The 27,544-nt window shown below is 32.6% G+C and overlaps 3 protein-coding genes and 1 long non-coding RNA gene across 16 annotated transcripts in view; 1 reads left to right on the forward strand and 3 right to left on the reverse strand.

Annotated features, from left to right (window-relative positions):
* Positions 1-849: 849 nt before the first annotated feature.
* On the reverse strand, positions 850-2,637 carry Rho1 (ras-like GTP-binding protein Rho1). 3 transcript variants are annotated; one of them, XM_088230927.1, is made up of 2 exons: positions 2,515-2,637; positions 850-1,642 (listed from the first exon to the last, which is right to left on the reverse strand). In XM_088230927.1, the coding sequence occupies exon 2, from the start codon at positions 1,635-1,637 to the stop codon at positions 1,059-1,061; it is 579 nt and encodes a 192-aa protein (XP_088087053.1). In that variant the 5' UTR covers positions 1,638-1,642; positions 2,515-2,637; the 3' UTR covers positions 850-1,058. The 3 variants fall into 3 exon arrangements, with proteins under 3 accessions (XP_088087053.1, XP_088087051.1, XP_088087052.1); XM_088230925.1 differs by lacking the exon at positions 2,515-2,637 and adding an exon at positions 1,774-2,139; XM_088230926.1 differs by lacking the exon at positions 2,515-2,637 and adding an exon at positions 1,852-2,108.
* A 27-nt stretch (positions 2,638-2,664) lies between these two features.
* Positions 2,665-25,532, forward strand: LOC148278757 (uncharacterized). 5 transcript variants are annotated; one of them, XR_015823090.1, is made up of 4 exons: positions 2,665-2,722; positions 7,839-7,925; positions 9,655-9,820; positions 13,868-14,130. It is a non-coding gene; the product is annotated as an uncharacterized LOC148278757 (long non-coding RNA). The 5 variants fall into 5 exon arrangements; XR_015823089.1 differs by having other exon boundaries at positions 2,684-2,808; XR_015823088.1 differs by lacking the exons at positions 2,665-2,722; positions 13,868-14,130 and adding exons at positions 24,905-24,989; positions 25,067-25,367 and having other exon boundaries at positions 7,788-7,925.
* LOC148278758 (dystroglycan 1-like) lies at positions 5,128-8,821 on the reverse strand. Of its 5 annotated transcripts, XM_088230923.1 has the most exons (5): positions 8,328-8,821; positions 7,711-7,896; positions 7,204-7,356; positions 6,416-6,624; positions 5,128-6,040 (listed from the first exon to the last, which is right to left on the reverse strand). In XM_088230923.1, exons 1-5 carry the CDS (start codon positions 8,577-8,579, stop codon positions 5,458-5,460), a joined length of 1,383 nt encoding a protein of 460 aa, XP_088087049.1. In that variant the 5' UTR covers positions 8,580-8,821; the 3' UTR covers positions 5,128-5,457. The 5 variants fall into 5 exon arrangements, 1 of the variants encoding a protein (XP_088087049.1); XR_015823083.1 differs by lacking the exons at positions 7,204-7,356; positions 7,711-7,896; positions 8,328-8,821 and adding an exon at positions 6,876-7,086 and having other exon boundaries at positions 5,559-6,040; XR_015823085.1 differs by lacking the exons at positions 7,204-7,356; positions 7,711-7,896; positions 8,328-8,821 and adding an exon at positions 7,059-7,085 and having other exon boundaries at positions 5,559-6,040.
* Dg (Dystroglycan) overlaps positions 16,551-27,544 on the reverse strand; it is a 156,716-nt gene continuing 145,722 nt past the window's right edge. For 2 of the 3 annotated variants that reach the window (XM_088230921.1, XM_088230920.1), the window contains 8 exons: positions 27,072-27,227; positions 25,928-26,250; positions 25,361-25,501; positions 23,446-23,794; positions 22,405-22,635; positions 20,544-20,714; positions 19,136-19,377; positions 16,551-19,030 (listed from right to left, as the gene is read on the reverse strand). In XM_088230921.1, the coding sequence (XP_088087047.1) occupies positions 18,370-19,030; positions 19,136-19,377; positions 20,544-20,714; positions 22,405-22,635; positions 23,446-23,794; positions 25,361-25,501; positions 25,928-26,250; positions 27,072-27,227 (2,274 nt within the window). In that variant the 3' untranslated portion in view covers positions 16,551-18,369. The remainder of the gene's footprint in view (positions 19,031-19,135; positions 19,378-20,543; positions 20,715-22,404; positions 22,636-23,445; positions 23,795-25,360; positions 25,502-25,927; positions 26,251-27,071; positions 27,228-27,544) is intronic. The other variant, XM_088230922.1, reaches the window with a different exon arrangement.

The following is a 27,544-nucleotide window of genomic DNA, read 5'->3' on the forward strand; positions in this document are numbered from 1 at the left end:
TTATATTAAACCAAAAGGGGATTAGTGAAGATTGCATATCATTCTATACAACGTTCACTAATAGCCTTCGATTGAAACAATGAAATGTTCGTCTTGCCTTTAAAAAACGAGTATAATATTATAATCACTATATATAAAGATATAATTTTTTGGTTTACTTATTTTCTGCATAGTATATTAATACAAAACACTGTAAAACATGGTTTCACTTAAATGATAAACTTTATAAAATGATAATTATTTCAATAGATTGTTTATTTCTCCCACACGCTATGTCTAGCCAGGTAAAGAAATCACAATGGACCGGACTGAACAAAACAGCGCAAGCGAGAAGTAAGTTTAGTACTAGCAAGCTGGTGAAATACAGAACTAGGATCGATGACAGAAATATGAAAGGTTTCTTATTGTTACCGTCTGACTGAAGTAAAGTTGTTAAGTGTTAAAGTAATACTACAGGTCACCATGGATAATATTGTAATAGTCACCAGTAAAGTTGGAAAAACAAGCCTCATCACGTATGATTCATACACTCGGGGAAAGTAAACCGCAGTCATCGCAATATTCTGGCGAGTGCTCAATCTCGCGGGCAATCTTATCTGCTATCCCGTACCGGCCAGATCACGCAGAGGCAGTTATCTAGCCGCGCTTCTCTTCATAATCGCGGGACAGAAAGTGTCGCTTTACGGCTAATCGAGAATGGCGCACATCGGAACTGATAATGGGGTCGGATAAATCTAATAACATAGCATGCGCACTATTTAATTCTAGTATCCTCCGTATTAATATTTCACGCGTATAACATATTAATTAATCAATAGACATATTTGATATTTTAATAAGAATGCCACAAATGCTGCATCAGTTTTATTTATGCATCATAACAGGCACTTAATAGAATTTAATATAAATACGGATTCACAATAGTGGAATCCGGTAATAGGAAAACAAGCCTTCCCGGTTACAATTTGTGCTCTGCGCGAGAGTTTTAACACTAGAAAAGTTAGAAACAGAAAGTAAGACACGGGTGAGGAGTGCCTCCGCCGGGCGGGTCCCGCCGCTTACAGCAGGCAACACCGGGTCTTCTTCTTCTTCTTCACTTGCAGCGCGGCGCGCGTGGCGGTCTCGAACACTTCGCGCACGCCCTCCTTGCTCTTGGCCGAGCACTCGAGGTAGGCGAAGGCGTTGATCTTCTCGGCCATTGCGCGGCCCTCCTGCGGCTTGACGGGCTCCTGCTTGATCTTGCGCAGCTCGCTGATGGTGGCGGGGTCGTTGCGCAAGTCCTTCTTGTTGCCCACCAGGATGATGGGCACGCTGGGACAGAAGTGCTTCACCTCGGGCGTCCACTTCTCGGGGATGTTCTCCAGCGAGTCGGGCGAGTCCACGGAGAAGCACATGAGGATGACGTCGGTGTCGGGGTAGGACAGCGGCCGCAGCCGGTCGTAGTCCTCCTGGCCCGCCGTGTCCCACAGCGCGAGCTCCACTTGCTTGCCGTCCACCTCGATGTCGGCGACGTAGTTCTCGAACACCGTCGGCACGTACACTTCCGGGAACTGGTCCTTGCTGAACACTATCAGCAGGCACGTCTTCCCGCACGCGCCGTCACCGACGATCACTAGTTTCTTTCGTATGGCGGCCATCGGTTCTGCGAAATAAAACAAAACGCAAAATGTAATATCGAGCGTCAACGCCTTTCGACACTTTAAAAATGGCCGCCGCCCGAGATAGTGGGTCGAGAATTGATCGTTAGACAAGCCCTGAAACGTAAATAAGCACCTGAACTAGCTGAAGAAGAAGAGCACCACCACATAGTATCGTCTCATGCGATCGCAATAACTAATTTATTGTAGATACCTGAAAATTCTGGCTAAATTCCGTTGGAAACACTTCAATCGACACTACTCTCGGGCACTGTTTTCGCCCATCATACGAGATAAATTTTTTGTTCAAACGCAACATAAATGATACCAGTATAATAAAAATTTGACTGATATTCAACCCGGTTTATTTCGTTCGCTTAGTAATATAATAAGCTAAAAGTACTATTTTCTCGTAGATTTAATTCTTTTAAATATATTGTGATTATACATCTGTGAAAAATTATTTTAGTAATCGCAAAAAAAAATAAAGAAACTCGGTGTCTACCTACAATTTCCCGAAACCGGAAAAACTGGGTAAAAATTAGACCTCGCTTCGCCAATCACCGATCACGCTTTCTTGTCAATTGTCAACGCTCGAAACTCGACGAAACCTCAAATTTCATACCAAAATGTGATAAATTAAAATGACTGTCACTCACAATTTTATAAAGAGCTTAGTTTAGGTTATTTACAGCACAATGATATCTACCGTATGAGATTTTTATGTTAGTAAAAATTGTTAATGAATCTCTGTAAACGATATAAACATGACATCATGATTACGTCAACTGGACGCCGTGGATGACGAATCTGAGAAAATAATAATATTAACGAATCTACACAATTCATCCGGTGATTGGTTCTTTATCGTACTTACTAGAATTCTAAGAATTTGTGTTTTATCTTGTTCCGAATTCAACTTGTATAAGCAGCAGATGCGACTGTCAAATTTACCTAGACACAACTGCACAAACTGCTGACGCATTTGTCTTTAGTGCCAAAATCAAAACGAGAGCGATTTTGTAAAATCAAATAAAGAACTATGACAAAAATCGAAGCCTAAAAATATGTTTCATTTACAGTAGGTAGTTACAATAACAGTTTGTATATTTTTAACAATTATATGAAGCGATGACATTGAGCGCGAAGAAAATGGCATTTCAATTTGTGGGTAATTACCTCCATTTTCTAACGAACTTTAATAGTGATGCTGCGCAAAAATATGCGGTCATGTGTGAAAAAAAAATTAATTGCATCTCAATTACAAAAAAAACAACAGATAATAATGTATCCCTTCATTTGTAAATATAATCAAATTTATAGAATAAGTAGTTATTTTTTAAGCACATTTTTCAAAATTTTGACAGCTGTTAACTAGTGTCATTTCTGTGGTAACAAGTTACACAGAAATAAATTATATGGACTAAGAAAAAATGTATATAAAAAATGTAATGTTTGCATTCTTTTGGTTTGCCCAAATATTTAATATAGAGCACAGACAAACAAAATATAAACTTATTCGGATACACATTTTGATTCATATACATACACACATATTTACACATGTACATACACACACACGTACATACACCCATATATTATTCCTTATTTTTCATATTTTATTTTCGACATCCAGTAAGAATCTCCAATCCGTGGCATGCATCAACTTTTCTGACTCCCTACGACCAATGTCATATAATACATATTTAATCAACTGCTCCACAAATGTAGAGCTTATGTTATGTTTTTGTTCTTTCACTGTGCATTTTGTAATATAAATAATATAGGTGTACATAAATTAATTATAAACATAAATACGTAGTGTTTAAAACTGTCTAAACATTTTGTTAATTATCTCTGTTTATTAAGTCTTTTTGGTTTATTCTCAAATGTAAAAATATATTTTTTAAAGTATATTGTTAAGTGTCCTCAACACAGGTAACCCCAGTAAGGTCACATTATTTTTATTATTAATCATAGTTTATAATGGAAAAAAATATGAATAAATAAATAACTAAAGCCTAAATCTATTGAACTTGGTTGTGGTCTCATAATAATGTCGTGGACTCACAGGTCTGAGATTCAAGCTACAACCCCCCCCCCCCGCTCAATTTAACAGCTCCAAAATTAAAATACTAAGGAAAATCAAGAATTACATCAAAATTATAAGTATACACAAAATAATTACATTTACACTCCAGAATGTGCCGAAGTGCCAATGGAGTGGCACAGTAAAAAGTAATAACAAAAATGTATTAATGTTTATTTTGTACCTATGTATTTTTCGTTGTTGGATTAGTAAAATGAATTCTGTACCTTCGAGGGTAAAACACCGAAGTCTGCTTTTTGCCGTTTCGAAGTTAAAAATCCAGAAATTATCGCAATGAGCCATTTTATATGTGAATAAAACACTGAAGTCCACTTTCGTCATAAAGAAGTCCACTTTGTTTTAATGCGAAAAACAGCAGTAGTCCCAGATATGCTATTATACTAGTATTATCAAAATAATTATTATTTTACAGTGAAAGTTCTTTGTAGATTGAAAATATCTCATTTGGTTCAAAAGGTTATGATGTTTTGGCAATCTTGTTTCCTAAACAATTCGTTCAATGTGACCCCCATGGTTTATACTTTAAGGTACATAATTTATCTCTTAAATTAGTAAAAAATATTGATATCAATAAAATAAATAGTGGAAACAGTTTGATTCATAAAGTGTAATCTTAATTGAGAGGAAGAAGTTTAGTGTTCTCTAGTAAAAAATTGTTTTTGTCAGTCACAATGTTTTGGCCATGACGGCTCAATTTGCTTTCTTAAGAAATTGGTAAACTAAATAATACCGATAAATGAGAATGCTTAGAACTTTGAATGAAGACAGTTATTTTTGTCGTTTGATTTTTGCCAGTTTAATCGGAAAAAATGTACGATTTTTTGACATTCACACACTAATGATGTATAAACGCAAAACTATCAGACTAGAGTCGAATCCCGTTCTCTATAGTAGTGATGGGAACATCTTCAATGCTTTTAAGCCATTGACATATGCAAGTCCTGTAAATGCCTAGACCTCCATATCCCTTCTCAGAAATCTTCTCCAGCATTTTTGTAATCACTGAGGTATAATTAAATAGAGATGATGCTTTATAGAATGATTGTTTGGAATTATGTTCTGAAAAATTAGCATTGTCGCGTTGACATTGCTGTGCATAACGGGTAGCAGAGTAAAAAAGACTAACTGTCTGTGCCACTTTACTGTGAATTCAAAGCTGTATGTCTAGGTGAATGGAACACAAGGCGGTTGCTTAGTGCTGCATCTAGAGTATACATATATGTATATCAATGGTTAAGTATAATATGTTAATCTTGATAGATCCCTAAGGTCCTTGTCTGCAAACTGGGGGATAAACTCAAAATATTGTTAACTTATCTGAATAGTTCGCTGGTCACACTCCAGCTGTTCTAATTTTCTGGTTAAATATTTAGTGATAATCATAATAGAAAATTTGAAAATATTGATTATTTGTCCATGAGTCCGTTTTTGCCGTTTGTCCTCCATATGTATATAATATTTATTTTCCATTTGATGTTTTTACTCATCGTTACTTTTCCTTTGGTCTATTAAGCATTTCTTGTATGGTTAGTTTACATTCAAATACATAAATAATGAACTACAAATTCATATGAAACATTTATTAGAATGTTAATAGTTGAACCAAAGATGAACTAAAAGAAATGAGGACTTATTATGTATTCAGCATTTTCGGTTCAAATTTTTATATAAGACAAAATAGTATTTTTATACCTAAAAATACATAAGCTTTCAAAAATGTGTATCCTTCAAATCGATTTGAGGTAATGGCTGATCTGTGAAAGGATTAAGTGTCGTATATTGTGCTGCAATATACTCAATATTTGAATTTCGATATTTTGGCATTGGTAATGTTGTTGATTTTTCTTGCATGGCTAATTCACTTTTAAAGGAATAATTCATACCTGCATAATTTCTATGAATTATCCCTATCCCATCTGAACGAATGGAAAAGCCTCCAACCATATGAATGTTACCTGATCTTCGTTTCTTGTGCACAAAACAACCAATAACTACCAATACAAATATACAGAGTATTATTCCCGAAGGAGCATAATATAGTTGAAATTTGCTATCATATACAACCCTTCTTGAAATGTCCGGAATCGTCTCATATTTTCTTTTTTTGGGCGAAGAATCTTTTTTACTCAGCTGAATTTGTGAGCATATTTTGATCAGCTCAATTTTGGTTATTGAAAAATCTGGTTCCATTACATTGATTAATTTTAAAGATGGGGTGTCGTCTAAAATCAGTATATCCTCCAGTTTTTTTATCTCTTCAGGACACCGATCGACTGTTAAACTCGTGTTGAACCTAAAGATGTGAGAAAACTAACATTAAATTATTGATGATGATTTTACATATTTCTTAATTTAACTCCATAATTATAAGCTATTCAGGTAACACCTCACTTTTCAAAATGTCTACCTAAATAAATTACTGTTTTGGAAACTGATTCTGATAATATTGCTAACAATTATATCCATATTATAAAAAGTGAATTAAGTAAAATGTATGTAAACTGCACATTAATTTCAAGATTAGATAAACATTAAAGTTTAAGATTTTTGAGCATTAAACAATGGTTAGAGATTTTCCAATATTATAATCTGGTAACATAAATATGTTGTTTTCTATGCATATTATTTATTCAATAAATCATTTAGATGAAAATATATGTAAACAAACCATGTAATTGTAGTTGGGTTGCAAGTAATATTTTTTATTAGAATCGAAGAAGTATCCGCATCCTCAAACAGTTTTTTCAACTTTTCCATGAATACAAATTTAGATAGAAAACATGAAGATTCGAAGGTCATTTTAACTTTCAATTCAAAATCATTTGGTGCAGGAAAAACCTCTACCATAAATTCCCTCAGAATTTTATTATTGGATATCTAGAAAATAAACTAAAATTATTTACAAACACAAAAAATATTTTATATATTTGCTTTATTTGAAACCACATTCTAGAATAAATATATAGTCATATAAATAATACAGTAAGAAAGAGTATAAATTTGTACATTTCGTCCTACAAAAAAACTTTTATTTCATGAATCTGTAATTAATTGCAAATTTAAACTATTCAAATCATCCACTAAAATGAATTTCGTAAATTCGAGAATGTATTAGCATATTTTTTAACTCATTCACTGCAGTGCTCTCATATGTCTGTGAGCGCCCATGAAATGCTCACAGCATATGTGAGTAATTTATTATTAAAAAGGTTCGTAGCTTAAGTATTCATCAAATACAGAGTCTAAAATAGGTCAACTAACAAAATAAGAAGTGTAAATAAAATATGTGTTGAAATTAAGAAATAAAATACGTCAATTTTCAAAGCGGGAAAAAGGTTAATTAATTATCAAATAAGTACATATTTATGTAACTTATTCATATTTTTTTAATCCATAAACAAAATATTTTTTTGAATATTGGGTTTTATGGTGTCATAATATTCAATGCATACTTACCAACTTGTAATCTTTTATTCCTATATCCTCTTCTGTTGGAATTCCATATATTTCCAAATTGGGTTTAAATTGAAGCCAGTTTTTATGTATGTTATCGCTTTTCAAATATATTGAGCTATTGAGTAATTGTTTTACTCCTTTACCATAGATATCCTAGTTTGTAAATAAATGCATTTAATTTGTGAATCATTTTATTTATATTTTAACATAGAATTAAGGACTATTCTTAAATCTATGTATTTTAACTATATAAAATAGACAACGTTCTAACTCCATAGGGCTCCATCTTGCATTAAGTTGTAATTTGATTAGTATTCTTCATCTTCGTGTAATTCTTATTGGCTTTAGAATTTACACCATAAACATCAAAGATATGGATATTTATTTTTTATATAATGCCAAAATGTTTTCTTTTAATTAGAGGTCCACAATAACAGTGACTTTAGTTTAAAATACTCAAAGTTGTAATAGTTTAGTAGGGTAGATAACTCAAAAAGCATTGCATACCTCTAGAGCTTTGATGATGAAAAGTTTTCCAACTGTAGCAGCAAAATGTTCTACTGGCTCTGTTGAAGACGAATCAAGGGCACATATTCCCATACTCAGCCAGGATACAGTGACTATCTTTATTTCAGGAGACATAATCAAAGATAAAGCAGAAGACGGGTCTCCATTTATATTGGATTGAGTTACCTGCATAAAAATGATTTATTTTAGTCAATGTAAGCAGCCATCAAATTTTATTAAAAATGATTCCTGTATATTTTTTTTTCTAAAAACTTATTTCTTGTTGAAGCTCGGTTTTGATTATGTTCGAATTTAAAGCTATGCATAATATTAATTAACATAAAACAGCGAGCTTTCTTGCTCCTTAGTATGAAGCAAACTGTAAACGTATTTTCATATTTGTTATGATAAAATAGGTTGTTTAGTTTTACTACTTTTAATTTGAGATTTTTCTAACAATGTTGGTCGTGACAAAACTTAGTCGCTGGTGAAACATCCCAAATTAAAAGAAGTAAAACTAAAGGAAACATTTAAAAATAATTCCAATGCAGTTCCACTTTCAGTTAAATCTGAAAGTGGAACTGCACCAAATTTGAATTTTGAATTTGTAGGCTTACCTTAATTAATTTCGCAATTTCACTTTTGGAACAGCTATCATTAGGCAGAGTATCATTTGACCACATGAATTTGATCAGGTCAAGTTCTGTCTCAATTGCTCGGACGGTAATGTGATCAATATTTTTATCTTGAAAGAGCTTCATGAGACCTTCGAGAATCCTGAATTTCCAGCCCACAAGAGTCGAAAATTGTTTTTCCAGTTTAAATTTCAAAAAGAATTCGTGATTTTCTGTCTCTTTCTCCTTGTTCATGTGTACCTCTATGGTAAAACTGTAACTCACATTGCTTATTTTTCTGTCTGTTGGTTCAATAAAGTATCTCCATATTGAAATATGTTCATCAAGTGCCCTTTAAAATATTGTTTTACTAATTTAATTAAACGCATTATTCTTCCATATTTCATTATCGCCACCTACATATAAAATAGGAACTACTTCATAGTGCGGAAGGAATGCAATAATGTATTTTGACGCTGGCCGTTGAGATAAAAATTGGCTGGTCAAGCCAATTTTTATCTATACTCAACCGGGCAGCTTCAAAACACATTACTCCATTCGATCTATGTGTCTTGAATGTAGACCCATCAATAGGTGTATACGGAACTACACTTGAAATAACTGTTGTTCTGTTGGCGACCACTTCAAACTTCAATTGTTAATCAAATTGAAGCAATAAATCTATGAGCACATTAAAAATACTTATTGGCTTGTTTTTTGTGAAGTGTGGAAGGGAGAAAAAGGAGAGGAAGAGAACCAACACCCTGAAAAAATCAGATTAGGATTGTGACAGAACGCTTTTTAGTAACTTAATTCATTTGCGTAACCCAGACAGGGAACAACTAGAGAATAAAACAAATATTTTATGTCAATATTGCCACTCCTAGCACCTCAAACCTGGGACTTCAAAAATGGTAGGCGAAATCTTCAATCACTGTGTGACGTCGAAAACATTAGTCTAGTATTGTGGTGCTATTTTACAAACAACTGTATTTTCATCCGACCCAGACACTAATACAATTCATTTCAACAGAAGCGTCGCAAAAGGGTACAGACCCTCTACTATAATAATTCCTTTTTTTAATTATATGCACTATGTTGGTATATCTGATCTTGAACATCTAAAGCTTCAATAAATGTGCTATAGTACTGCACTGAGACAAGAGATTCAAACAAAGTGGTTTATCACAAAACAGGTTTTGTAAAAAACCAAAATTAATTTAAAGCACTGGGAATCAAACCCACGCCTAAGTGATGGCCATGAAGACCATGAATGTATATGATCTAAAAAACGATTTAATGTTGATTTCTTTACTATTTCTTTTTTTAGCTCAACAGTTTGTGACCAACAACAAAATATAGGGAAAAAATATTTGTTATAATTTACATAAGTGTGAAACTTACAATCCATAAATCAAGTATCTGTTTTTATCCAATTGAATCCAGGATGATGCCTCAATGGCTATATGTTTGAAATCATACATCTCTATCTGAAGGTAAGTACCATCTTCAGCATCAATGTAAATCTCTGCAGGGATTGAGTATCTGAAAAGAAAAAAAATCCAAAATAGAACATAAAATTTAATTGAAAAATAATAAACTAGACATTCTTATCATTGCTCGCGGGACTATTGAAAATAAATATAAGCAGATGAAAATAAAATACATATAAATGTGTACAAACTGTTATACAAAATTATTATTTTTACCTGAAATATTTACCAGAAGTTACAATAATGTATTCATCTAAATACGAGTAATTTTGAATGGGGAATAAAGTATTCAAAGTGTCTCCAATATTTCCTGATTTATTATTATTAATCATTTCTGTAGTTTCACTTTCAACAAACGGTGTAATAGAGAAAGGCTGTATTGCCATTTCATCACCAGAGTTCGCGAACTAAAATATTTAATATACAATTATGAGAATTGTTCGACAAAGGTGCTGAAATTCATAAAAAAAGTATAAGTTATAGAAAGGACACTCAAATTAGCGAAGTATGGATTTTTTGTTTTATTAATCTATTCATTTAAAACATCCAATTTTTGTTATGATTTTATTCCCCTAGTTGTGTATTATAATTAAATGAAAATATAATTATTGTATTTACTTCATCATCAGCAAAAGATTCACTTGATTTGTTATACATGTTTCTCTGATCCCTGATAATAAAACCCCGCCTGGGTGTAAAAATGTTCCAAGTTTTGACTGGAAGTTGAACTATATTGGAAATAGTGCCATCCACAAATTGTTCTCTGGTGAGTTGAACAAATATTTCATATTTTGTCCAAAGTGTTTTGTTGCATCCGATCTGTATAAAGTATAAAATAACCAAGAATTATGTGGTTTTTTTCAATCAGTCAAAACTCGTATTAAGTAAAAATTGCCGCAAGGGCAGAATTTTGACTAAACCTAATCAAATAAATTTTTCTCCAAATCTTTCTATATTTATATTTTGTGTTTATGAATCTAAAGTACTTTATAGTGTAATTCACAATAAATATTTTATCTTTAATACATTCTGAAATAATGAATTTTAATAATATAGAATTATGATAGTCCAGAAACCGCATACGCGCATCAAACTGAAGCTGATTAAACTACTCATAAATGAGTAGTTTTAAGTTTTGGCCATTAGTTACTCTGTAGACGTCGCTTTGTATGCAACTGCCGATTTGAATTCAATGATGTCATCTTGTGTCATTTGTAAGTGTCAAAATACTGCTGATATTAAAAGGAACAAGGGTGGGATCACATTTCATGTCTTTAAGTAAGTAGGGAATTCACCATTGATTTATTATAATAAATCAATGGAATTCACAAAAAATATTATTTAAGAATTCGATTATTTTACTACCTGTCAGATTGTGAAATAAAACAAGATGGACATTTTGTTAGTATTGCCAGGGTGGTCGATTTTTTTTACCCGGCTTTCTATTAATAAGCCTCAGTATAATATTTAACGGTATTAATTAACTCAACTACTAAATTATTATTTTTGAAAAAATATATTCAATTGCCTGGTAAAAGTACCTGTTTTTAAATTTTTTAAATCCAGTCAGTAAAATATTTTTGTGGTAAAACATAACATAAAAAAACTCAAAATTATCTTATATTTGTGTTATGATAATATATTGTTCGCGGTCTGGCAACATTACGCGGCCACTTCACGCATGCGCGCAGGCGGGATGTCGAGCAGGGGGGGGGGGGGGTATTTGGCAGACATTTGGATACAGTACGATGTATGCAAACTTGATAGTACGCGCCTTCTGGTATTTTATAATTCTGTGTTAAAAAATATTTTTTCCTACAAAAATTAAAGATAAAATAATGCGTTGATAAATTTATAAAATAAGAAAACAATATGTTAATGACCCCAAAAGAATTCAATAGAAATAGTGATCAATGATAAATTCTATATTGGAATATAATTACAATAAAACAAATACGTAGTACCAATAACAATATTTTTTAATGTTATGCAGTTTGTTTTTAAAAAACATGGAGAATTTTAAATTTTGCATGATTTATGAAATGTCAAACAAAGGTGTGAGAAGTTCTAACTTACTGTTAACATAATATCTGATACTCTTGTACTTTCCGTTATTTCGTATTGCTTCTTACTCAGGTCGATATATTCGAAGTCCCCGTGAGACTGCATTGTGAACATGTTCTGAAATGTAATATTTCAAAAGAATATGATCAGTTGCTGATTCAATAAGCCCAGTGCTACAGCTCTTATCATCTCCAAATCTGTTCATATCCGATTTAGGGCCAGTAGCACTAAAAAAATCGAGTTAAAAAAGTTTAAATTTAAATACTGTTTTGTTTAAACTTTTGTTAATTCAACTTTTTATGGTGCAACATGGTCTTGTCCCTAGGCTTTCATTTAATCTTGCCATATGTTCAACTAATCTTCTATCACCCATTCGTTCCACAAGACCGAGCAAAGTTAACTTTAATCTTTTAAATTATACCAATCCTGTTGCATTCACTTTGAAGTTTATAATTCGTAATTCTATATCGTCACAGACAAATTTCAAAATTTATTATTTGTCATACAAAATATCACAATTTTGGGCCACGACTCAATAAGGAAGTTCAGTGTGGTTTCCGTTTTTTTAATTTCAAACTCAAATCAAAACTAGACAAAATATTTAAAAAAATAAAAAATATATTTTTCGTATTATTATCGTATTATTATTACAATAGATCTTCGCAGGTCGCAGTGACGTCAGGAGCTTGCATAGCACTGACCCCCCCCCCCCCTCTAAGAATGTTTTTTTAAAGTTCATTAATTTTGAAATTACTCCACCCGTGATGTCACAAGTTGTCATCGGAGATTTTTCCTTACATTTAAAAAGAGAATCCTATGGGATTCAGATATGTCTGTCAAAATAAGCTAAAAGTTGAAAAAAATGACTACCCAGAAACCAGTAATCTATCACAACTGTAACTGTAATTGATTGTTTAGTGTTGCCCCTAACCTGTGACATTTTAAAGTAGTTAATTTTGATTAAAACCATATTTATAAATTTTTTCATACATTGTGGAGAAACTTCACTGCCCAAATAGATGCTGTAATTTTTACCTCACGTAAAAAAACTTTTTTGTATTCAATTTCCCGTAGCACTGAACTTCTTCATTGTTTTTTGTTATCAGGCAAACTTTCTGAATGAACATAGTTTGAAAAAATAATTTACAATTGAATCAATTTAAAAATTTCGATCACATTTTTCACAATCAATAGATTTATCAAAATAATAAATAAAACACAAAAAACATTGTAAAATGTATGGATCTAACCTCATCCAAGTCAAAAAAGTTTGCAATGTATTTTACTGCTTTAAGTCGATTATCGGCACTAATTTCGTAAAAGGGTTTATCAATGATAATTAACAGTTTAGTCTCATCTTCGCCAATGTGACATTGATATTTTCCAAAATATTGTGTGGGATATTCATTCATATCTTTCACCTATAAAAATATAATAAAAAATGAAAAATTCATAGGATTTACTTTTAGTAATAAAATAACAAATAATTCAATCTTGCGATTTATTTTAATCTAAATAAATATTTTTTATTTATTTATTCACATCTTTTATCAAAAATACAATTTTACCTTCACTTTGCCCAACAAGGGTACATACCCCGTTCCAAGCTATGATAATAGTTAACAAATTAATTAATATAGAGCACAGACTAATAAAATATTAACTTAATATGGAAATTTTGTTTAATTAACAAAACATACTGGCTGATTTGGCAAGTGCCTATGAGGTGATTTTTCTTGAAGACAGCGCTATAGATATTACTCATATTAAATATAATGTTAATCATCCAAAATTATTATTTAAATATACCCATGGGTAGGTACTAATCATACATACATTTTTTAATGGAAATTTAGCAGTTTTCACTTGTCAAAAAATTGTATTTATAAACTGATTATGTATTTGAAAATGAGATGATGCGTAAATTATTTTTTAATGAAAACTTTGGATTGAGATTTTAAACATGCTCTCACTTCAATATTAAAGGTAGCAGTAGCAAGCTGGCAGTGGTTTGATATTCTATTTGCTGGTATTGCCGTCACCAACATTTGATGCTCTCCTTGATCATCGGAACCGGGAATTCCTCTTATTATACCTTGACGGGCCTCTATCCACAACCAAGAAGGCAGCTTATCATCTGAACCAGTGACCTATTAATTATATATAAGAGATGCCGTAAAAAACTGTTCTTAACTCGGTGCTGTTTTGTAGGTACAGATTGTTTGGCAAATATAACTTACGTTGTAACTTGAAATAGCTCCAGTAAATGTGTTTTTTGGTATGTGAAAATTAAATATGTGACCGACATACGCAGACATATCTGGAATTCCCCAAAAACTCTCCACTTCACAGTGGCTAGACTCTTTTAAAGACTTATTTTGATTAATCTGTAAATAATATTAAAAATATTAAACTTACCACTTATCACAGAACAGAGAATACCCATGGGTACAATAATACATGTATTATTGCTTCAAAAAAAATTGTTTTCCTTATTGTTAATGATTCTCCCAAACCCAAAAGTATATAATAAAACCTTTCAAGGTTTTTTTACTAAACTTGTGTTTAAAAAGGTATTTGTTTTCTTGTATAATATTAATTATTCTCATAATAAATTTTGCAGTGTTTTTTTTTTACTTTCGAATAGTTTTGTCCCAGCTTTCAATAGAAAGCGAAATAGAGAAATATCTCTAAATATTTTTTCCAATCATTAATAATAATTCTTCTTGTTCACGTGTCATGTCGGAAATTGGGAAAAAGTTCTCCATATATATCCTGGGGAATTATTGACCGAAGTGGTTTCCCGGTGCCTTCTTCGGTGGAATTTTAATAGTTAAAATAATAAAATTAGAGTTCATAAATTCTTTAATTTTACTATAAGAAATGTTAGCCAGCTATATGTAGCGATATGTCGCTGGTAATACACTGCAATACCGCCATAACCTGTACTGCAATAAATTTGTTATAGGGACTTAAGAGCCATTAGTTTGAAATTATTACTATTTCTACTCTAAATGATGATAGTTTTTCTGGTATTCCAGAAGTATTTTTGGTTGATTAAAATCGTAAGTTATCTATATATATGTTACTATTAACAGAATACGAAAAATACAATTAATAGTTACGCGGTATAGTATCACCGACATTATGTATTTATCTCCAACAGATAATATGAGTTTATTTCACTCTGAAATCCCCTACAATACTATGAAAATCATGTTCACAATAATTACCATTGACGTATTTACTACAGTAGATTCTTCATTTTGATACATTTCATTTGAGACAGTTAGGGAAATAGCAGTAAAAAGTAAAACTATTGATTTTAACACCTTCACCATCATTATTTTAAAGTATTAAATGAGATGACCCCACAGTCACAAAACTATTTTATCTTTACAATGCACAGTAATTTATTTTTTAAATGTATATAATAAACGAGAAAATTGACTGATTAACATACAACAATATGCCAGGAAATATTATTTTAATTACTGACACCTTGATTTAAACCTCTGTACTGAATACTATTTTGTGTTGAACATGATTGAAAATATTAAAATCACTAAGCTTTCAAGAGTGTTGAATAAACAATTGTAATAATGTTGATATTAATGATATAAAATATTTATGGATCTCAAAATATAACAAAAATCCGTCAATATTTTGATTGGTATAAAGTTTTGCCATTATTTTGTAAATTAAAATAAATATTTAAGTTATTTTCAGTAAACAATTATTGTGAGATATTTTATCATTATTAGTTATTAACTATCGAGTGTGAATTCAATTGATTGAGAATTTCTTGAGAAACACAATCTCACATTAATATACATGCTTCAAATAGTTGAAAGCTTTATTTTCGCATTTAAAAGTTAATATAAAAAAAAATGATTTGCCTTATTCATAAAACATTTACATCCAAGTGTGGTGGACCAAATCAGAATGTACATTTTTGAAGGAGGTCCTTTTACTTTTAAAAGGTGGTCTGACTTTTCTTCATACAAACGTATTCTCGTATTTTCTCCCTGGATTTTGGCACTAGAGCAGTGATTTTTTTGCACACTATAGATATTTACCACATTGGTATGTCTCTATTGCTTTGGTGACTTGTTTTTTATGGAAGCTATGATCATCTAAAAACCCAAAAAAGTGCCCAGTTTTTTCTACCATCTTCGGACGTACGGTATACATATATGATAAATAATTTTGAAAAATGGAAAAGGTACCGACATAGAAAACTTTATGCTGATACTCTTTCGTAAACAACCAAAGTGATTCAGTTTTGTGGTTCGGAAAATGGGAGAGCGAAACGTCGATTTTAGCTAGGAAAAAATCTCTCCAACGTGCTGCCGTTGTCTATTTTGCACATTATCGGGGAGGCGTTTGCGAGAGTGATAGAAAAAAGATGTTTAAATACATACCTACTCATCAAAATTCCCAGGCACCACCCATAAGATACCATGGCAATTAGAATTTAAAATCATAAAATTTATGAATATTATTATAATAGATAACAAATATACCATACCTACCAAATTAGGAATTGATATTTCAACAAACATTTAAATCAATTGGATAATAAATATTATTGAATTAAACAGGGTATTTTTTGTCCCCGGTTCTCTTCAGGGTAAATGTAAAAAAACAAATGGAAAAAAAACAAATATTCACTTCCAATTATTTATTGACTACAAACCTGATACATTTATACAATGGTACATACATATTCAGTTCAGGTGAAGTACTGAAAGAAATTCGTAGAAAACATTAAATGATACGAATATTTATTGGTATAAAACATTAAAAAAATGTTTTCACTATCAGAAAATAATCTACCATATATAAATCTGTATTTCTGTGAAATTACATTAAAAATATTATATTATAAAGACAAATTAAATTAAATACAGCAAAACTTCGGTATTATATAAGAGTTAAAAACTTACAGTATAAATTCCTTGGTTACGTTTATATTCTACAACTCCAATACCCAATAAGTTTAATTTTTTACATATTAAATTTAAAAAACTAATATTGATGGTTATATTTAGTAAATTTTTTCGTTTATACAATTATTTTAATACCTACTTTAAATCAATCAAGACCACTGTAACGAACGAGTATACTCTAAGTAGGCCCTAATATAAATACAATCCTAAATAACGTCACAGACAGCCAGATACACAGTTCTATGTGGATTTGAAGTGAGTAAAGGCACCTGACCTTCATATTCCATTCATTTCAAGTAGATAATACTCGTACAATTCCAGGCTAATTCCAACACTCAAAATCTGTTAAGATTACACTTCTACTCTATGCTCTATAAACGCTTGCAATGCCGTAGCATTCTCGAAGAAATACACTATTGCGTAACATATTAGAAGTTCACAGTGATTTGATCCATGGTTGTTCGTTCATAAAAATAAGCTTGTGACGCGAGATATGTGTTTTTAGTGGTCATCGATAATAACATATATACTGGTTGTACTATATAGATAAACATTTTGGGTACTCTGATTAAAACTCGGTACTTATAAGTACTGATCCGCCAATGGCTTGTAAATAATATGTTTTACAATCATTATTCAATTCTATAAAACCTAGGAATTGATGGATCGTAATTTTGCGTTAAGTTAATGGCAGTTTTGCAGTATTAGATCGACCTTATTGACTAATATTACAAATGATACCTAAGACATTGGTTTAAAGTACACCTTAAACGTTACATTCGTAAAGCATTGTATAAAAACGATTCAATGTAATGTTTTTTAGAAACAGTACATTGCATATTATTCCTTCATTTTGTACAGGATTACTTTTAAGTCTTGTATATTAAGTTAAAATGATATTCATATCTGATTATATAAATTAGTAATTCTAATTATTAACAATTTAACCGGTTACAGAAAATACAAAAACAGAAAATGATAACATTACAAGGCTACTACAGGTAAACCTTCAATACCAGCGATGTGCATATAGCAGATTTCGTACACGTTTCTAATAATATGCTTATTATACCGCACTGTCTTTTATAGAGAGGAAGACATATGTAATTTATTTCAGAAATCTCAACTTAGTTTGAGAACTAAAATCTGGTATAATTCAATTAGAAATCTCTAATTCAATCCAATATGTATTAGATGAATGTTTTATATAATAACTTGGTTGAAACAAAGTGAATTTAAATGTCAATATAACAACAAGAAAAAAGGGGGAAATCTGTACTTCTTTGTGATATTAGTTGAGTTTTCAATGCACAAACTAAGCTAAGAGGAGTACAAATGCCTATTCATACATAAAATAAAAACATAAATAAAGTGTACTTTTCCACAATAAGGAATGAGTCAAATGTAAAACTGTAAATATAAAGCAGTTGTTATGGACCAGTGAGTACGTAAATGCTGTGGACCAGTCAATATATTCTCAAAAAAAAATTAAAAATACATTTGGTAGTATGTAACTGCGAGTTAACTGTTATTGTATTAGGGCGGAACGTACGGGGGTGGCTTCCTGTAGGTTGGCGTAGGCTTAGGTCGGTTGTTTCTAGCATTATCTCTAGAAGCTGTGAAGGGAGGAGGAGGGTGGTACGGCGTGTGACTCGGGGTTGGAGAGCCGCTGTCCAAACCTTTGTATTCCGGGGGAGGCAACAATGGCGGCTTCTCTTCTTTCATAATAACGGGACTCTTATTTGAAGGGTCCGGTTTCTCATCTAATTCGTCTTGGAATATCACCGGAATCCCCTTTGACCTGAAGGCCTGCCTCTCTTCGTCATCGCCGATACTCATTTTACCAGTCCTTCTGCGCTTGTATAACACGCAAGCGATTAATGCAGCGATGAAAATCATGCAAACAATAACAATTATGGGCACGATGAACGTTATCAGATAATTGTCGTACTCCGCCGTTTTGGAGGCATCCTCATTAGGTCGCCTATTGACGGGAGTGAAGTCAGGTGTTTTTATGAATGTAGTTTCGGGAGAACATGCACCGAGTGGTTGCATCGTAACAGAAATAACTGGAAACTCTTGACCCATAATTTCGTCAGCTCTTTGAGTCAAGATTGCGTCATCTCCAACAAGGAATCTTCTAAGTTTGTTGATATCCCCCTGAGAACATCTGTCAGTAGGCAAAGAAGTGTTATACCTGAAATAACAAAAAAACAACTTAATTATTAAAGAAAAGCCTACGGCAATAATATGAAGAAATTAATTAATAAAATGAATGCGACTGTTTAAATTAAATGCTTACCAACTAACAACAACAGGGTTATTTGTAACCCCCTTAATTAAAATAGATGATGTATCAGAGTCTCCAAACAGCACTTGTAGACTCTCTACAAACGACCTCATGATGAGGGGAGACTTCAAGAAGTGTTGGTTGGGAGGATCTAGGGTCATCTGGAACTCCACTGTGGGCTTGATAGGAGGAGAGGGGTGTACTTCTAGTATAAGCCCATCATTTGCTGTTAATCCATTGCTGTCTTCAGCAATCTGGAAACAAAAATCAAATCATAAACACATATGTTTAACAAATAAAGATAATTTTGATAGAAATAATGTTTCATGTCAAAACGCGATCTCTCATGCGAATGTGTGGTAAAACAATGCATCATGCCGATATGTCGATATGCGTGCATTATGTAAGGCTGAGACTAGCATTATCAACGAAATCAAGAACGGAGTGTTGCGTTGGTTTGGACATGTAGAGCAAGTGGACAGCAAAAGAACGGTTAAAATGATTTACGATTAAAATGTTGATGGATGCAGAAAACGAGGAAGACATGACATGATCAAAGTCAACAAATACTTGAAGATGGGCACCTCAAAAGTCGGTATAATTGGTGTGGGTGCATGAGAAGATGTGTGAATGTAATTCCTAATGATGCATAGGGCACTGCATTGGTACTCCAATGAGAAACTTCAGCCCTACAGGAAATTAGATACAATAAATGTTTTCATGCGCACGGTAGTGTGCAAATTTAAAATTGAAGCATTAAATTGTAAGACAAAGTTTTTTGAAAATTTATGAAAAAAATATTTCAATAAAAATTAACTACTTTGAACGACGTTACTAGTTCATATAAATCATCCAATGATAAGAGAGTTATGGGAGATTTCCGGTTTGCTTGCTGTCCATGGACCAATGAGCGGAACTGATTGAGAATAAGCGGAAGAGAACTTCTGACATCACACGTGGAGTTATTCAGAAATACAAAACTTTAAAAAAATCATAGTGCTGATAATACAATATGTTAAAATTGAAAATTTTTTTTGACTTAGTTTAATAGTCTCCTAACAGATAAAAAAAACACTGAACTTCCTCATTGCAACGTATCTGCATCAATTTTATTAGTCAGTCCAGGGACAATGAAATATTGCAGTGAAGTACAATCTTTAAAACCAATATTTCACATCCCCATTGCCGGGAATTGAACCCAGGACCTCAAGCGTGGTAGGCGAACGTGCCAAACACTAAACTACGAGGCGGACTTATCTACGCACAATTAATTTTTTTAGGATTTTTACATGAGAGCAGTCATCAAATCAAAAATACTTCGCCAAGGATCTGTTTTATTTCACGACAGTATTTAATATATTTAAAAAATTAAGCCAATTTATAATTGTACAACTATTCAAATAAATATGTGTGTACTTACAAGTTGGTATTCCCTTCGCCCAATATCTTTCTCGGTTGGCACTCCAAAGAATTCTTGGTTCTTGGAATCAAACTGCAGCCAGAAAAAGTTGGGGACATTGGAGCGGTCTCCCCTGATGAGAGACATTTTAAGATTACGGGCACTTCCATCCTCAGGATCGTAGAAGGTGTCCTAAAATATTAATATCATTATTAGGTATATAATACTGCACATATTTATATGTATTTTGTTTGATTTTCCCATCTAAACATAATATTAATTTATCATAATATTAGAACAGGCTAAGCCAAGTCAGATGGAGACTATCCTAACCAGAGGACACTCCGTATTAATTTTCTAAATAACTAACAAGTACGTCATACTTATTATGGGAATAAATTTATAAAATAATAAAATAATATCCAGGTTCGTACCATCAGCGTAGTGTGGTGTTTGTTACTCCTGTAGTGAGGTGTTACTCAGTAAAATATGATAGTGGGCCTTACTTATATAAACCTGGTATAAAATTACACCTAGGCATAGTGATAGAATGGATGGTATAGTAAAAATTCTTACTAATAAACATCGCACAAAGTTATAACCGGTATAGAGATAGCAACCATAGAAACTTATTCCATGTTTATCCCTGCGTCCAACATGGTATAACACTGGAATAAATATACACACGCAGCTTGTTCATAAATGTATGCAGAAATGTGGCATGGTCAAAAAATAAACAATGGAATAAGCTTAATATAGTTATACTAGATCGTAAATATTGTTATAAGAAACCATTTTCTTTTCTTCTTCTTCTTCACATATCATGTCGGGTCCCCCCGACGTTGACATCCACTGGGAGAAAGCTTCCATAGGATAGCCTGAGCAGTGCGAAACAGCTCCTCCACAGTTCTAATCATGGTCCATGCACGGATGTTTCAAAGCCAGGAAAGCTGTGTTCTTCCGACCCCTCTACGTCCCTCGATCTTCCCTTTCATGACAAGCTGAAGTATGGCATATTTATCACCTCTCAATACATGGCCAAAATATGAAATCTTACGGAGCTTAACAGGGAAGAATAGTTATCTATTAGTATAAGCTCTATGTAATACCTCATTGTTGGTTATCATATCGGTCCAAGATATTCTTAACATTCTACGGTGGATCCACATTTTAAATGCTTCAAGGCGGTTTATAATATTAACTTTAAGAGTTCATGCCTCTACACCGTACAGTAAGACAGACCATATATAATATTTGACCATTCGTTGTCTCAGCTTAAGGTTTATATTATCGTCACAAAGAAGATTTTTCATTTTGTTAAATCCTTATCAGGCTGCTTCTACAACTTACAACTTCTTTTGTAGTTTATGAATGAGATACTTATTTTGGGGGTTTTGTGGGGTTGGGGGGTTAACGCTTTTCCGTTTTTTTTTTAATGTTATAAGTTCAGTGCATAATAAAAATTACGAGTAGGTGATGTCAGATAAGTTAAAAACTACTAACAAGATGAATTATTGTATCTCAATTCATGAAAAAAAGGGCAATTATTTTTGAGATAGAATGTGGCGCGAAAATCTTGAGGTGTGCTAAAAATCTTCTTATCCACATTGTAAATATAAAAATTTAGAAAGTAGTATGTTTGTAAGCATTTATTATAATTTTCCTAAATAGTTTTATTTTTTTAATTATCTGTATGAACTATACGTATATTTTTTAAAATTATTTTGTAACAATATGCAATGGCGATTGGATTGAAAAAAACCTTTCTCTGGTATAACAAGTAATGCTTATAACGAGCAGATTCAGTCAGTCCCATCTTCCTTGTAATAAGCAAATTGACTGTGTATTAAATCTCTACATTAAATACACTATTGTCACTTACCTCTGGAACCTTGAAGACGAGTAACTTCCCAGCAGTTGCGTTGATGTGGTCAATCTGATTCCTCGGCATGGGGCCAAAGTTGTCGGGGTGTTGGGGCGGGTTGACTGTGGGAGGGGAGGTACATGCGCCTGTCCCTTTCCAACCGACGCTCTTCACTCGCAGTTCGGGAGCCATGGCTTTAGTCAAGGCTACACTAGGCGAGCCATCGCTATAACTGCCCGTTACCAGAATCTGGAAGTAAATAGATAGTGTAAATATGGCAAACATTAACTTGTGTGGCTATGATGTCACCATAAGTCCATATAGAGTACAAGATTTAGACTTAATGGCCGATAAAACTACCCAGCAAGTTAATACGCAAGTATTCATTGCTTGGAAAATTTTATGCAACTCATTACTAGAAGCCCGTCATGAACTCAGGAAGGCTGGCTAAATGCATGACTTGTTCCAAAGTATGCACGGAAGTGGCTGCTTGCAGTTTAGGCAAACCTCCATGGGATAACCCTTTTGGCTGAAAATCATCTCCCAGTACCGAGACTGTTTCAAAGTGAATGGAAGCGGTCTGAGAGCTGCGGAGATGAGGTTCAGGCTTGAAAGCAACTATCTTGTACCATGACTGTTCCAAATAAGGAAGCGGTATGGGAGCTGAGATAAATAACTGTCTTCCGAGGCTGCTGCACGACCTTTTATATGTTAATATTGTAATGGCGATGATTTCTTTCCGGCCTTCGAGGGGGATGAGACACGTAAAGGTAGTCGATCATCTGCGATGTTAGAAGAGTAACGTGGAACAAGGGATACACAGGGTACATCGATTATTTTTACAAATAATAGAAAATAGTTATGTTAAACATTTGTTTTCAAATATTTGAATTATGAAATATGTTGTCTTTCGGTTAATGTAATATGATGTTACAGCACCGTCTCCAAAGAGATTGTTTATCACAGTCTTTTAAGAGTTAAAGGGAAATTCCTACGAGTGACTGCAGAGGGAAATGATTTACTCCTGCCTTAATAAGGAAACAGCGGTGTATAACTTACATCCATCAAACGCATGATATCCGCCCTCGGGCAGAACTGTTTGGGTAGAGTATCGTTGGTCCACATAAACTCCACGAGGTCAGACTCCAGGTTGACTCCCCGGACGGTGATTTGATCCATGTCTGTGTCCCTGAAGAGGTCCACCAGGCCCTTGAGAGCGCGGATCTGCCAGTCCACGACGGCAGGGTACTTCTTCTCCACCCTCAGCTTCATGGCGAACTCGTGGTTGACTGCCCTCCTGCCCTTGTGCTGCTGAACCGTGATGTCCAGGGTGTCAGTTACACTGGCGCCCTTACTGTCCGTCGCTTCCATTATATACTCCCATTTTGAGACATGCTCCTCCAGTGGCCTTGAATAGAAATTTATATTTATACTATGTTTGCAAATAAACAACAACTCATCATCATAATTTCCTTATCCATGCATATTATTTATATCGTCGGTAATACTGCAATATCACATAACCTCAATTTAAAAATAAAAAAAATTACTGGATAAATTGGTTTTAAGAACTGATAGTTTTTGATTGACAATAATTTTGCTCAAAACAATGTTCAGAGAAAGTTCAGTGGTTTTTATTTATTTTTGTATTTGTTAGTAGACTATTAAACTAGGCCGAAATAATTTTTTTTTGTATCGTATTATCATCACTATGATTCTTTGAAGTTTAATTTTTTTTTTAATTACTCCACGCGTGTTGTCACTAGTCATTTGGTGAGTAGTCCTCTTTGGTGAACTGTCCTGATTGGTGAGTTGGCTTTCCAGATACTGGAAATCTATAACAACACTCTATCATTGGTTGTCTTAGAAGAACTTGGGACGTCATTTAAAGTAGCTCATTTTTATGAAAATTAATAAAATTAATAAAATTAATTTTTCATACATTTTAGAGAACTTACTTTATGGCGTCTAAGAAATCATTTTGTGTATCCAATTTCCCATAGCACTGAACATTCTCATTGTTCTAATACTCCTACGGTATTTTTTGTTGGTAAATATAGTAAGTAATATATTAGCAGAGCAGTTTTTAGGGTACTTTGTAATAAAAAAATATTGATGGTTACGTGGTATTGCAGTATAACTGACCATTCAGAGCACTGTATCAGAATTCCAATTGCAGCGTGTCAGTGATAATTTGTAATCTAAAGGTAAGATGATTACTCATACGCTATAGGCTCCAGTTCAGAGATTACAGAAATATCACAGTAAAAAGCCACCTATTAAATAAATATTTTACATGGACTTTGCCAGGAATAGAATCCAGCGCCGCGCTTACGAATGCTGTCTTCATGTACATGTTGAGACGGTATGAACTAACATCAATATTTATGTACGAAAATGTGTATATTTGTATAAAAATTCAAAGTATATTCGTCGGTAACCTGTAGTTGAACAAGTTTAGAAAAAAAATGTAAACATATTCTATTTTTCATACAGAAAAGTTAATTTTACTTTGTAGATAAAATTGAAGATAAATTTTAACTTCCCCTACGGACCCTAGACTACAGTCATGATAAGCAAAAGCACTAATCAGTACAAACAAGGTAGACTAATCTCCACTCAGATTCAAAAACATTAGTTTCTGGAGCTATTTTAAATAAAATATATATTTCAATTACAGAATCGTATTCTTCATCTTATCCGGACACCAATAAAATAAAAACTACAACCATTATACATTTGAATATTTATTGCCAATCAAAACAAATGTTATTTGAATTCCAATAATACATTAATAAGCTGTTACCTTTTAATAAACTGTGCTACCGAGAACAATGACCAGAAAATAAAGCATAATATTATTGCAAGTAATAAAAATGCCTGCTATATAAAAAGTGATGGAGATTACTGCTATTTTTATTTTATTTCATTAGAATGTAAAATGCTAATAAATTAAAATAAATAATTAACTTACAGTCCATAGACTTCTCTGGTCCTCGGATCAAACTGTACCCAGGAGGAGGGCTTCAGAGGAACATGCTCAATGTCGTACATGACAAGCTGTAGATTAGTGCCATCTTCCGCATCTGTGAAGAGATCTTCAGGGATGATATAGCTGAAATAATAACATATTATTTTAATAAATCTGATACATTGCATATTTTGAGACAAATTTAATGAAAAATGATATCATGATCAACTATGAGTCACAATAAAATTAAAAGTCACATCTTGGTGAATAAATGAAAACTGTGCCTATATTATTTTATTTAATAATATTTCAAACAAAAAATACTCAAAAGCTGTTATTTCAGCTCATAAAATTATTACGCAGCCATCAATAATTGTGCTGTTCCCTTTTCCTATATCTAAATCATGTCTCAAACACATTCCTTTCATGTTATCTCATGTACAAAAAAGTTATCAATAATTATAAATGTGAAATATTTGTGGTTTTATTATTTATTTTCGGAAATTGACAACTTTTATGTATCTTAATTAGACACAATAAATTTGTTTTGAAAAGTAAAATTTGACAAACCTGAAGTACTTTCCGGAGGTAACGGCCACTTTCTTTGTCCTGTGCTGCTTCTCAGGCGGTGAATTGGTCGGAAAATTGAATTCAACTGTTTCCGTAGTCCTACCAAATATGGTGCTAGATCTTTCCGATGTTGAATCGACTGGAGTAGTTGCCTTTGCCATGGTAGAGTTAAAGACGTCGATTGGAGTGATCCAGGAAACATCAGTCTCAGGGGTGCTGGGTTCCGATGCTTCTGGAGAAGAGGGAGACGGTACGTTTCTTGACTCTTGAGTTGAAGAATATACTGGGATGATAGGGACTGAGGTCACTTCTTCAGTTGACTTCTATAAATAAAAACGTTATATTAATAAACATCTGCGAGAGATTCGTTAAAGTTAAGCATAACCTGCTTTACATCCAACTCCAGGAAGGACTTCTAGATCGATCGAGTCGTGAACTGTTGGAGCAGTCGTCATGAGGAAGTAATTAGTGGAATTTTGGTTAATATGTTTAAAAATTTATTAGATGACCATAAGAAATCTTTTTTAAAAATCAAGTTGAGCATTAGATAAACACGCATCAGCTTCAAGCTGCTAGCGTATTATTTATTAATAATAATGAGAAAGTTTTTTTTTATTGATTATTGACAGACAAAAATATATTTTTTGCTGTATTTTATTTAAGAACTTTTCCTATGCGCTTTATACTTACACTTATTCTTTTCACAAAAATGTTACCCAATCGCTGATGACTCAAGAGAGAAAACAATTAGAAGACCGACTACGCAACATTATGAGGTGACCTTTGAAATGATAACTACATTTTAATATTTAATATTATTGTTTGTATTTTGTGTTTGTCTGTACATTTAAAATGGTATTTTAAATGGAATTCATATTACAAAAAATAGTTAAGGAACCATTGCTAGATATCTCGGAACAGGTAATATCTAAGGCTAGCAATCGTACTTATAATTTATAAAATGTACCTTATTATTTGTATTACCTATTGTAAGAATAAAGGTGTACTCAATTCAAATAAACATGGACTTTTTCATAATCAAATTGTTATCTTCTCCCAAATCATTCTTAAAATACAATTTCGGGTAACAAAACTTTCTCATTACCAAAATTTTACATTAATGGAGTTAGTAAATTAGTCTTACACTTATTTCTTCGGTGGAAGAAATTACACCAGGGATTATCACGGGTTGATTGTTACTCAGTTTGACCGATTTAGTTGAGCTTTCCTCTTCAATGTTAAGGTCATTTTCTGTTTTGTTAGTTCCCTGTGGCACAATCTGAACATCTTTATCTGTGGTCTATAGAAAAACAAATTGATTAGAAAAATAGTTCAAATGAAAAAATATACATAAACATAAGTTAAAAGGTTATTTGATGATAATATGCAAGAAAATAATACAAAGTAAAACATACACAATTAATTGACATAGATAATAAAAGACATGTTATTTAATGTGTCTCCCGTATTACATGAATAAAATAAAATTGTTTCAGTTTATTTAAAATATTATATGTATACTCTGAAAATAACATTTTACATAAAATTAAAAATTAATTTAATTAGAATTCTATTATTAGTAGGGAAAATACGACTATGGCTTAAGTGAAACTGAAG

Source organism: Micrasema longulum, unplaced genomic scaffold (genome assembly GCF_059751315.1).
Source record: "Micrasema longulum isolate JH-2025_06_02 unplaced genomic scaffold, ASM5975131v1 h1tg000831l, whole genome shotgun sequence".
NCBI lineage: Eukaryota > Metazoa > Arthropoda > Insecta > Trichoptera > Brachycentridae > Micrasema > Micrasema longulum.

What these genes read in the sequence shown, in the direction of transcription:
- Rho1 (XM_088230925.1), bottom strand. Translation starts at nt 1,807, where the DNA reads ATGTGGTGGTGCTCTTCTTCTTCAGCTAGTTCAG. An exon ending in TTCTTCTTCAGCTAGTTCAG is followed by an intron (nt 1,643 to 1,773) that starts GTGCTTATTTAC and finishes TTTATTTCGCAG; the next exon opens with AACCGATGGCCGCCATACGA.
- LOC148278758 (XM_088230923.1), bottom strand. Translation starts at nt 8,579, where the DNA reads ATGAACAAGGAGAAAGAGACAGAAAATCACGAATTCTTTTTGAAATTT. An exon ending in AAATTGCGAAATTAATTAAG is followed by an intron (nt 7,897 to 8,327) that starts GTAAGCCTACAA and finishes ATTTTTATGCAG; the next exon opens with GTAACTCAATCCAATATAAA. An exon ending in TCATCATCAAAGCTCTAGAG is followed by an intron (nt 7,357 to 7,710) that starts GTATGCAATGCT and finishes TTTACAAACTAG; the next exon opens with GATATCTATGGTAAAGGAGT.